At 41.1% G+C, this 12,251-nt stretch overlaps 1 protein-coding gene across 6 annotated transcripts in view; it reads left to right on the top strand.

The window, feature by feature from the left end:
* Positions 1 to 8,406: 8,406 nt before the first annotated feature.
* LOC126970089 (G-protein coupled receptor Mth2-like) overlaps positions 8,407 to 12,251 on the top strand; it is a 43,634-nt gene continuing 39,789 nt past the window's right edge. For 5 of the 6 annotated variants that reach the window (XR_007730533.1, XR_007730535.1, XR_007730534.1 and 2 more), the window contains exons 1-3: positions 8,407 to 8,795; positions 9,326 to 9,509; positions 11,935 to 12,114. Coding sequence is in view for 3 of the 6 variants with exons in the window: in XM_050815812.1 (XP_050671769.1) it covers positions 8,436 to 8,795; positions 9,326 to 9,509; positions 11,935 to 12,114 (724 nt within the window). In the remaining 3 variants the exon portion in view is untranslated. The remainder of the gene's footprint in view (positions 8,796 to 9,325; positions 9,510 to 11,934; positions 12,115 to 12,251) is intronic. The other variant, XM_050815813.1, reaches the window with a different exon arrangement.

The following is a 12,251-nucleotide window of genomic DNA, read 5'->3' on the forward strand; positions in this document are numbered from 1 at the left end:
TATGACTAAACTCACCGCCAACGCCTTCGACTCAACCGCTTGCGCCCATTTATGGGTGAGGTATGCAAGAAGATCACCAGCTGAGCGACCCTGACGGAAACCGTACTGGCAGTCGCTGATCAGCTGGTGCCCTTCTAGATATCCCAAGAGCTGGCGGTTGATGATCGACTCCATTACTTTGGAGAAAATGGAGGTAATGGCAATGGGGCGGTAGTTGCACGGATCTGAGCGTACACCTTTCTAAGGGATCAGGTGCACTAAAGCCGCCTTCCATAATTTCAGGATTACGCCTATGAGTAGGAGAGCCAGACAAGACGGGTAAGGACCGGCGCCAGTTCCGGAGCACATGTCCGCAGCACTATCGGTGGAATGCCATCGGGCCCGCTCGATTTGTGAATGTCCAAGGTGAGAAGCGCCTTAAGCACGGCGCCATGCCGGATTTTTACCTCCGACATGTATGACTCGCACCACGGAATATGCAGTGGTGGTGCACCTTGGTCATCCAGAGTCGAGTTGGACGTGAAGAGGGAGCCCAGGAGATTAGCTTTCTCTTTCGCGTCATAAGCCAGCGAGTCATCATCCCTGTGCAGTGGTGGAATGGCTGGCTGGCAGAAGTTTCCTTGGACAGCCTTGGCGAGCGACCAGAACGCACGAGTTCCCGAGGGAAGGCGTGCAAGTCTCTCGCCTATTCTGCCAATGTGCTTCGACTTCGCGTCAGCAATAACTCTTTTGAAGGACCTGGAGGCATGATTTAAGTGTTTTTTAAGTTCGCTGGAATTCACATCCTTAGATACCACCGCATTGACCCAAGCCTGCTTTCGGCGAGAGGCCATTTTGCAGGAGCGGTCAAACCATGGTTGGGACCTGCCACTGATAGGCACAGAGGAGGATGGAATGAAGAGTTTCATACCTTGCAGTACCACATCAGCAACAGCGTCAGCAGCGGCATCTGGATCTTGCTACGGTTACGGGGGGTTTAAATGAAACTACCCGTACCGGCCTTTAAATGATGTTTATTAACAATAATTAAAATAAAATTTGAGCAAGGGTCGTAGGGTGTATTGTTGGTTGATCTAGTTCACCCTTTATAGCTCGGTACTCCCCTGACGTTGAAGACGCCGGTGCAGGCCCCTCAGCTGGAGGTTATGACTCGACGTGTCACAGGTGATTTCGGATTCTCGGTGTCCGGGTAACTAATCACCGGAACTTGGTGGAATTATATCCTTTAACGTTCAAAAATCTCATCCTGGAACACTGTGAATGATGTCCACAGTTAATACCACATTCTTATGTCTCCGCTGATTGTGAACCACGTGCATCCGTGTCTATCATTAAGGGTGAAGCCGTAAGCAGGAGGTGTAGTTGTTCACAATCAGAAAGGAGTTACAATAATAAAAAAGAAAAGAAAGCGAAAGCAAAGAAAGAATAATTAATTTTGAAAAGAAAATTAAATGTTTGCTAAAATACTACATTTTAAAATAACTACTACAAAATTTTACAATTACTCAAATAATATTAACACGTGTCCAACACTTACCCTATCAGGGTGACGATAATCTTTGAAACTTATTTTTATATTATGTTAAGACTACAGGTGATCAAAAAAATAATATAACTTAGGTATTTTACGGCAAACGTGATAAGTCACTGCACATAATATAATGACGTGTTGCTATTACCGAGCGCAGCCGTGGTATGGCGATAGCCGGGAGACGGGTGACGCGAGCGAGCCATGCATTTTTTATGAACAGCAAAAAAACTCGCCTACACTCGCGCACAAAAGTGTTAACGTTTTATTATTTATAAGTTTTATTATTTTATGTCATTAGGTTATTTTTATTTCATTATTTTATATAAAATAACATATGTAATGTAGATACAACGTTACAATACCCCCCTCGCTACGAAAGGATTTTATTATTAAAAAAAATCGCTAATTACAACTTAGTTAGAAATGATCGCACCACCCGCATGGGCGGTACCCTCATTTATTTTAAAAGGTCTCTACACTGTATACCTATAGATCCTCCGGTCCTCACTAACGTCGAGGCCTCTGCCATCCGAGTCAGTATGGCGAATCACCAGCCGATCACTGTTATTTCAGCTTATCTTCCGCTCAACAAACAAGTATTAGACTATCTGTATATAGAAGCATTACTCGGCCACGGGGCCGCAGTCATAGTGGGCGGCGATCTTAACGCCAAACATTCCAGCTGGAACAGTAGAGCCACAAATAGAAACGGAATCTTATTAGATTCGCTGACAGACAAGCTGAACTTTTCAGTAATAGCACCCGACGAACCAACACGTTATCCGGATAACGTCGCGCACCGACCCGACATTCTAAACGTTGCGTTACTTAATAACGTAATGCTCAATGTAAACTAAATCGAGGTTTTTCACGAATTAGAGTCAGACCACCGGCCCGTCGTCCTAAATCTAGGCACACCGGTTAACTTTCAACCACCGACGAAAACAGTGATCGACTGGCAACGGCTGGAAAAGGATCTCAAGTCTATCAAGTCCGACGACCTTGACCTTATACCGGACGTCATCGACTCGGTCGACACGGCTCACAGTGCTATCTCTCATGTGACGTCACATATACAGAATAGGAACAAGTCCTGCTCCAGGCAGGTTCCGACGATGCAACCGCATCGCCTAAACCTGCCTCCAGAGGTCAGGAACTTACTCACACAGAAGCACAGAGCCACTAGACTTTACGATAGGTATCCGTCGGTCGAGAATAGGCGCCACCTCCGCTACCTACAGCGGGTGGTACGGGAACGTATCGCGGAACTCCGCGGCGAACGTTGGGACCGCTTGCTCGGCAACCTAAAGCCATCACATGTGGCTTTCTGGAAGCTGCCTCGCGCGTTCAAACAGGAGCCGCCCACTGTCATGCCTCCTTTGGACAGACCGGGACTGCAGCCGGCGCTCGATGACGATGAGAAGGCTGAATGCCTCGCCGATAGTCTCGAGAGTCAGTGCTCTCCAAATGCAGCAGCCGACCCGACACACGTTGACGAAGTTGATCGTGAAGTTGAACGTCGCTCCGCTCTGAGCCCTTCAGGCGATGTAATATAACCCACCTCTTACGAAGAGGTGAAGCTAATCATTAAGGAGCTTAACTCCAAGTAGGTCCCGGGGCCCGACACTATAAACAATAGGGTTCTTAAAATCCTACCCTCGACTCTTATTACTTTATTGGTTACCATTTTTAATATTCTATTGTCTAACAGCGCGTTCCCCGAACAATGGAAGGATTCCATTGTTATCGGTATCCCAAAACCCAATAAACCTAAAGCTAATCCGAGTAGCTATAGGCCTATTAGCTTAATTAACTCGATCGGGAAACTTTACGAAAGATTATTTCTCGCGCGTCTTAATCGTAACATCGCGGAGCTCAACCTGATACCCGACATACAGTTCGGATTCAGAACCGCTCACTCGTGTCCCCAGCAGGCTCACCGACTCACCGAGAACATTCTCGTACGGCGTCAACTTCACGCTACCACGGCAGTCGTGTTTTTCGATGTCGCGAAGGCATTCGACAAGGTATGGCACAACGGCTTAGTATTCAAGCTGTATCAACTGGGAGTGCCAGACAGGCTCATGCGCATCATACGAGCCTACCTTACTGATCGCTCCTTCCGATATCGAGTAGAGGGCACCCTATCCTCACCCAGACCCATCAGGTCTGGCGTGCCACAGGGTTCAGTCCTCTCTCCCACTCTTTTCTCGCTCTTCACGAGCGACGTTCCCAAGTTTCCGAGTGTCCAGCTCGCTCAGTACGCTGACGATACGGCACTCTACTTTGGCTCCGCTGGAACATTAAAGTGCTTCAAGCCGCCGTCGATGAACTAGGCAACTGGTTCAGAAAATGGCGGATTGAAGTGAACCCCACCAAGAGTGCAGCGGTACTCTTCGGTAACGCGAATAGCATCCGCACAAAAAACCACCGACCGACGTCATTCAATTGTATGAAACACCCATACCGTGGGTGAAGGATTACAAATACTTTGGAGTCACGTTCAACAGCAATATGAACTTCAAGAAACATATTGATAGGGTATGCAATTGAGCCCGATTTGTCCTCAGTCGCCTTTATCCACTTGTGTGTGGGCGAAGCAAACTTCCGCTCAAACACAAAGTGACGCTGTACAAAACCATCGTACGGCCCATACTGTCATACGCAAGCGTCGTTTTTGCACACACCCGACCGAGCTACTTACGTCGTTTGCAAGTAGCTCAAAATAAATTCACGCGCATGGCAACCGGAGCCCCGTGGTTCATCCGAAACGTTGACCTTCACCGCGACCTAGAGCTTCCGACGATAGCTCAACACTTTAAAGAGATCTCGCGACGCTTCTTTGACAAGGCGCCTAACCATCCCAACATCTTGGTTAGGAAGGCATGCGGGTACACCCCCCTTCACCATAGTCTCAACCCAATAAGACGTCCCAGACACGTAACGGTAGACCCGGATGACGACATCACCATCGCGAACACGACACCCACACAAACACCGACACAGACACGCACACACCGCCTTCGCAGGCGTAGGCGCGGTCAACCACCGCAAACCACTGGCACTCGTCACTCTGACGATGGCCAGCGGCCCGCACCCTAGATACACCACACATTGTTTTGATACCCGACGAGACGTTAGTCCTCGTCCTGTAATCGTTTCACTACACTCACTCACACACGGACTGACTGACGGACTGACATACACCACTTACACAATCACAAACACACTCCACAAACAGACACAAACATACATGCACACTAACATTTACACTACTTACACACATACAAACATACATACATACAATCATAAACACACACACACACACTTACATACATTACACTAAACATCACCACACTCGCCGGCGAGTGTGTTCTTCTCATCGATTCATCTTCATTTCATCTTATTTTTCATTTTCATTCTCTCTCCTTCCCACAAGCACACAGCCGGTCTGAGGTTCGAGTCTCCTTAGGAGACGCCCCGCGACTGTTGTTGCGTAGTCTTTGCGGCCTCCACGGCCAACGTCCTACTTCGCTGTGAAAGCCAGGGCTGCTAACAGCACAGAGGAGGTTTTAGTCGGTATGGGGCGTCCGCTTACGCGGACACTCGAGTCCCACATATTACGCCCCGTTCCGGGGCGTAAATACGTAACAGTATTTCCTCCTCTCAAAAAAAAAAAAGTCGACGAGAACTGGATCAAACTTGTGTCTGAAATCGAGACTATGCTTTGCAAAGTCTCGGAATGGGGCCGGCAAAATTTAGTCCAATTCAACCCCAAGAAGACACAAGTTTGTGCGTTCACGACTAAAAAGTCTCCCTTCGTCGTATCCCCTCGATTCGAGATCACTCCTCTAACTGCCATAGCCTGTATTGGCATACTTGGCGTCGATATACCGAGCGACGTTCAGTTCCGTGGTTGACGCCTTAAAAAAGCTTGGTGTACTCAGTAAGGCGAGACACTACTTCACTAAAAGCCACCGCCTGCAACTTTATAATGCGCAAATTCGGCCTCACATGGAGTACTGTTCTCACCTCTGGGTGGGTGCTCCCCAGTACCAGCTAGCTTCTTCCATTTGACCGCATACAACGAAGAGCGGCTCGAATCATCGACGATCAAGTCATCTCTTTGATTTGATTGATTTGATTCTCTAGCATTGCGTAGAGATGTGGGTTCTCTCTGCATCTTCTACCGCATTTATCACGGGGAGAACTCAGAGGAGCTGTTCGGGTTGATTCCAGCGGCCGAATTCCACCACCGGACATTACGTGCAAAGTACCATCTGCATCACGTAGATGTCTGGCATTCCACAACCGCGCGTTTTGTTCGAAATTTCTTGCCTCGCACAGCCACATTGTGGAACCAACTACCGGCAGCAGTTATACCGAACAGATACGACTTAGGGACCTTCAAGAAAAAAGCATACTCCCACCTTAAAGGCCGGCAACGCATTTCTTGACACACCTGTTGTTGCGGATGTCCATGGGCGGTTGCCTCACCTCTCCCCATCCCGTGAGCCTCATATAAAAAAAAAGAAAAAAAAAAAGAAAAAAAATTTTGCTTTTGCCGCACTCGCATGGAATTTACGTACATGCCAGGGCTTTCTAGAGGTTCCCGATCCTTAGGAGATCGTAGAAGACTACCAATCTGCGTCAGGGGGCGGAAAATTGTCCTTATGCTAATCTACGGCGTAATAGGTGTCCAATTTGATCCGTTACCCTCTCATATATGGTAGATATGCCGGGACCCGCTCCACATGTTGAGGCCGCTGTTTGCCAGTCGATAACACTGTCGCCAGTTGTGGTAATTGCTTTCCAACACTTGCCGCACGTGTCTCAATTCTGACTCAATGAATTGCAAATCGCACAAACGAAGGGCGCGATTAATGAGAGTGAGTGGTACAGACGACAAGTGCGACGGATGGTGATGGGCATCTGCTTTTAGGTACTGATCGGTATGTGCGGGTTTTCGCCAGTTCATCCAAAAATGGGAGGGTTCCATCTTTTTCTTCCTCTATAGTAAAACCTATCTTCGGATGCATTTTGTTCAGGTGGTCCAGATCGTCTACATATCTCCACCAGTATCTTGGTTTTATTGGCGCACGCTTCAACGCTTCGTGCTCGAAATGTTCCATAAATATGTTGGCCACGACTGGTGCTATAGGTGAGCCCATTCTCACTCCATCTATTTGCAGATAGCAATCCCCTCGCCAGACGACATGTACTCAGTAGGTATGTTATAGGCAATTAAATGTTGTTTAGTGATATCTATAGTTTCTGCTACTGGTACATTATTAAAAAGAGACGTTGAAGCTGACCATTATCTCCTCGTGTCGGATATTTTATATCCTCATAATAGATTAATGAAATGTGTGGAGTCCCTTAAAAAGCTCAGTGTTTTTCCGGTCAGCGTCTGCAAAAAACTTGCCATGTGACGTGAACTTTTATATGTAGGCGCGTTAATTTGACTCACAATGGGACGTAAAGGCCAGTTCGGTTTATGGATTTTCGGCAGACCATATATTTTTGGGGGTGTTGTGGGACGCAATCGCTTACTTTCTTCATCTGATAACGAGGATAGGAACTTGTTAAATTTGGAAGTTACACGAGCTGTGGGGTTTACCTTTTTATAAGTGCTGGTATCACTGGCTAGCTGTGTAATTTTCTGTTCGTACTCCTCCGTATCTATAATTGCAATAGCGTTACCCTTATCTGCTATTAATACGAGGATATCAGGATTTTTGCGTGAGGACAATAGTGCCTGGAAGTCCTGTCTAGGGATATTCGGTTACGGACTTTTATGTTTTCGCATAATGGCCGATATATCCTGCCTCAGGCATTCAGCTTCCGTTACAGGTACTTTCTTGCGCATCATAATAATGACACACGAAAGTTTTAATAATTGAACACAAGTATAATTAAAAATTATTAAATAGAATTTCATAAAATTATTAAATAAAACTTCTCGCACTCCCATCGCCAGTTGAAAGCCTGGTAAAAAAGGAATAATTTCACGCCTAATGTTAATTTGATAATCACTACTAAATTGTTTTACCAAATGGGCTCTAATTCAATTAATACCGGAGCTAAAAATATCGATTTTATCCGTGTCACAAAAATGATTATTAGTCTTAAGGACACTTAGAAAATTTAAATTTGGATCTCAATAACCTTTAATATGCTTTGTTTTATTTATGTTTCTCTATTGTTAAAATATCAGTCGGATCGGTTAAGTTGGTGACAACAAAGTTCGCGCGAGTGTCACTCGCACGTGAGTCCCTACTGGCTGGCCTACTCTGCAGATTTTGATACCTACACGGGGAGTGAGACAGGCCTGGGCTTGGCAACCACTTTGACAAGAGCTTATAGATGAATATGTACCTACATTTATTTTGTTCGTTTTCAGCAAACATTCTAAAGTGGCTAAGATAACTATTAAATAAATTAATTCTTGCTTACATTTTTTGCTTCAATTTATTCTGGTCAGCCCTCTTAGAAATAATAATATAATGTTGCTATATTATTAGCCATTCCCAAACTTTTTAATTATTTTATAAAGTAATCCTTCCTACAAAGACAATAATTAGGTATGTTATCCATATTTTTATCTATTTATATATTTTTTTAAAATATAATGACCCTTTACATAACACTAAGTTTATAGTAAATAATAAGCAAAGCGAGTAGGTTATTAACTGTAGTTTAACAGAACTAGCAATTGTAATTTAGTTGCTAAAAGTATTACTCCAAAAGAATTTAATTTATTTAACAATTTTGAAACGTAAGCCGTTACAAATATCACTGGAAACCACAATGAAATATACTATTTATAGCAATGATAATTGTTTCCTGTTGTGAAGCACCAATACATTTTACGAAATGTGAGGACTAGCACGTTACTACCAATATGTTATTACTAATATTATTATACTTAGCTACTGTGCGGATTTATTGTTTTGCGTCCAAAAAAGATATAGTGCTTAATGACGATGATAACACGACATGTTCTTACAAAAAATGTATAAATAAGTGTTGCGCTAAGAACCAATATGCGATTGTTGGTGAGAACAACTTTATTTGCACTGACATAGATTTCAAGACGAACTACTCAACTGTATATCTCTACGACAGGCACGAACATGATAAGCTCACGAATAAAACCTTGGGCGATATGTTTATGTTACTACCAGGAAAATTTTCGAATGATACATTTCTCAATTCACAATTTTTTTATGACAGTGATGGATTACCTACTTATTTAAACGAGGTAATATTTATAATATTTGTACTTTCGGGGGTTTTATAGTTTATTCGGGATTTATTAGTATTTCTTTATCAGCTCGATTTTATTCAACGGATTAATTTTTAAAAATTAAAAATTAAGCATTTTTTTTGATATTATTGTAATTAAATTATATCCAATAAGACTAACTAGCTATATAGTCCAAAATCAGATTTATTATTGAGGCCTCCAAAAACTTATCAAACAAATCTGGCCAGACGACAATTCTATAATTACAGTAACCAGATATATAATGCAGTCAACGCAAAACTAAACATGTATATCCACAGACTTTAAAAAAATGCAAGAAAACAACCAAAAACTTGCTCCTTGAGCTGAATTTCCACGAGACCGAGAAATTATTACAATAAAACATCTTAATAAATATATACATTGATATGTAAACATATTTAAACTACGGCATTTCTCAGTCTCGGCATGTGTTAAATTCGAAACTTATTTGAATTTTAATAACTTTTATTATATGTTAGCTACATTCATATGTTTTTATTTAGGAAGGCTTGGTATACACAGAAGTGCCTAATACGTATTACCGATGGCGAAATATACCAACAACAGATTTCTGCATAGACTATTTTGTTGGTTCTGAATTTGGCCAATCAGTGAAACTTCGACTGAGCATTGTAGAACCGACTGATGATGATGACGACGATACGCGGGAAGATTATGAAATTTATGGTAAGTATAACGTCGGATCTACATCCTTATAGCAGTGGAGGTATGATTCAAATGCTTTATCGGATTCTTGCATCTTTGTGTCACTACCCAAAGGGAGACTGAATAACATCAAAATTTATTAAAATGAACTTTATCGGAATGTTGGTGATCTCCTGCTCAAGTGATCACATCCTTTTATTAAAAAAAAACTTTTGAAACACCTCCTTCCTTAATAAGTATTGGGGTATCCTCTTTCAGGAAGATCAATAGGTAGTACGTACGGTATATCTCTTGGCTCTGGCTGTATTTGCATTTTTTTGTGATAAATATACGTCTGACTCCAATTCAAATATTTTTGAAATTTTTGTCTGTCGTTTTGTGTGTGTTATTATGTTTCCTTCTATAATTCTAAAACTGTGGTGTGTATTTAGGTTAAATGACAAAAGACATGACAAATCAAACTATGTACTCTATGTCTGAGAATGCAATGAGCTTTAATCCAGAAAAACGTCACATAATTCGATTTAGTAGGAAAAATCACACACCAAAGAAACTTTATCCGATTAATCAGATAACCCTGAATGTAGTCAACCACACTACAGACTTGGGAGTCATTCTAGACAGCAAATTCCGTTTTAACCTACATATCGACGATATTGACAACAAGGGATTTAGAATGTTGGGCTTCGTAAAGGCAACTGTAAAGAATATAAGAGGCCCAGGACTAAAGTAGTAGTTTATACATGTCTCGTACGTAGTATCCTATAATATTGCAGTTCTGTGTGGAATCCGCACTACGAGATATATGTAAAGCGGTTAGAAACTGTACAAAAGCGGTTTTTATGGCACTTGTCCTACAGTTGCAACTTGTCTAGGCACCTTCTAAGTTATAAAGATCGTCTGCTACATTTTCGTCCCAAATCACTTTGACATCGTAGAGAAATGCTTGACACCATGTTTCTGTACAAACTTATTAATGGAATTATAGATAGCCCCGATCTCTTATCTAAAATAAATATTAATATTCCTAGGAAAGTACAAGGATTAAAGAAACCTCCTTTCAATATAAACGGAACTAAATCGAATTTGGGTCAAAACACTCCACTATACCGATGCATGAAAAGTTATAATTCGATTCATTACATAGTCCCTGTTGGTATAGCGACCAAAAAAAGACAACACTAAGGAAAGCTTAGAGATAGACATTTTCTCGAATTCGATAACACAATTTAAGAAATTGCCGAATGAGACAATAAAATATCATCTTAGTTAGTAGATAGTTAATTGAAGTAATGTAAAATATGAATTTAATACAATTATTTAATTTTTAATAATTATTTGTTTTTGCTTGTTGTATTAATTTTAATTATAATTTGCTGTAATTAATGTATGAAATTAATTTTATTTATTTTATTGTTGGTAAATTGTTTTTTTTCACCTGTTATAAGTAAAAACTGTAGAATCATTTAATTATTATATTATTACTATAAAATTAATAATTTAACTATGTATGTATTGTAATTTAATTTAATTCAATGTAATTGTGATTTAATTTTTAATTTATGACATAATCGTGATTTAATTTTTAAAACATAGAATTTTTTACTTTTTAATGTACTTGCTTTTTATATAAGAATGTTATTTGCGCCTATAATTGAAGTAGCACTCAACTTGTATTTTTGTCTATATATTAATTTTTTGCATGTATTAGTGTATACTTTGTTGGTGCAATAAATAAATAAATAAATGTCCTTATATCTTTCCAATCTGTGTGTAAAATTTCATGATTAGCTGTGTAGTTATGGCACGAGACCCACACAAATAAACAAACCAGTGGGAGGCCCTTTTGCACAGGATGCCGGCTACGGCTAGATTATGGGTACCACAGCGGAGCCTATATCTGCCGTGAAACAGTAATGTGTAAACATTATTATTTTTCGGTCTGAAGAGCGCCGTAGCTAGTGAAATTACTGCACAAATAAGACTTAACATCTAATGTCTCAAGGTGACGTGCGCTCTGAATTTTTAGTTTTTCAAGAATCCTGAGCGGCACTGCATTGTAAAGGGCAGTTCGTATCAATTACCATCAGCTGAACATCCTGCTCAACTCGTCCCTTATTTCCATATTAGAAAACGAAGCACATGTATTATTAAATATTTTGAATTTGGTGATGCATGATTTGATGATAATAATTGTAGACATAGAACTACCGACATAGACTCAATAGTAAAATTGATAGATTTAAGTACACGCTAACAAGGTATGGGGCACAGCTAGTATGTAATAAAGAGACCAATATCGTATTTGGTGATTATTATTTTTTATTTGGCTGATAATATGTTTCATCCAAAATAATCAAATGCCAATCTAATCCCTTCATAACATTAGCGAGATAAGCACGAATAAATATAATAGATTTCAGTGTCATCATGTCAATATTTTCAGGTATCATCTTGTCTGCAGTATTCCTTGGATTGATTCTGCTCGTGTACTTCTTATTACCAGAATTGCAGAGTCTTGGTGGTAAAATATTGATGTCATGCGTGGGTAGCATGATGGTCGTATATGTTCTGCTGGCGATAATGAAATATGGATCAATCCTGGATCAGATGTGTATAATTCTCAGTATGTACCTAAAAGTTTTTAGTGCCATTCTTTAGAACTAATTATTGTAAGAATACGAGGGCGGCACTGAAAGTTTCGGGAATCAAGGAAGTGACACAACATTACTATTTAAAAATGTATTTATCGCTTTTCGAAGT

The sequence above is a fragment of the Leptidea sinapis genome, chromosome 20 (genome assembly GCF_905404315.1).
Source record: "Leptidea sinapis chromosome 20, ilLepSina1.1, whole genome shotgun sequence".
Lineage (NCBI taxonomy): Eukaryota > Metazoa > Arthropoda > Insecta > Lepidoptera > Pieridae > Leptidea > Leptidea sinapis.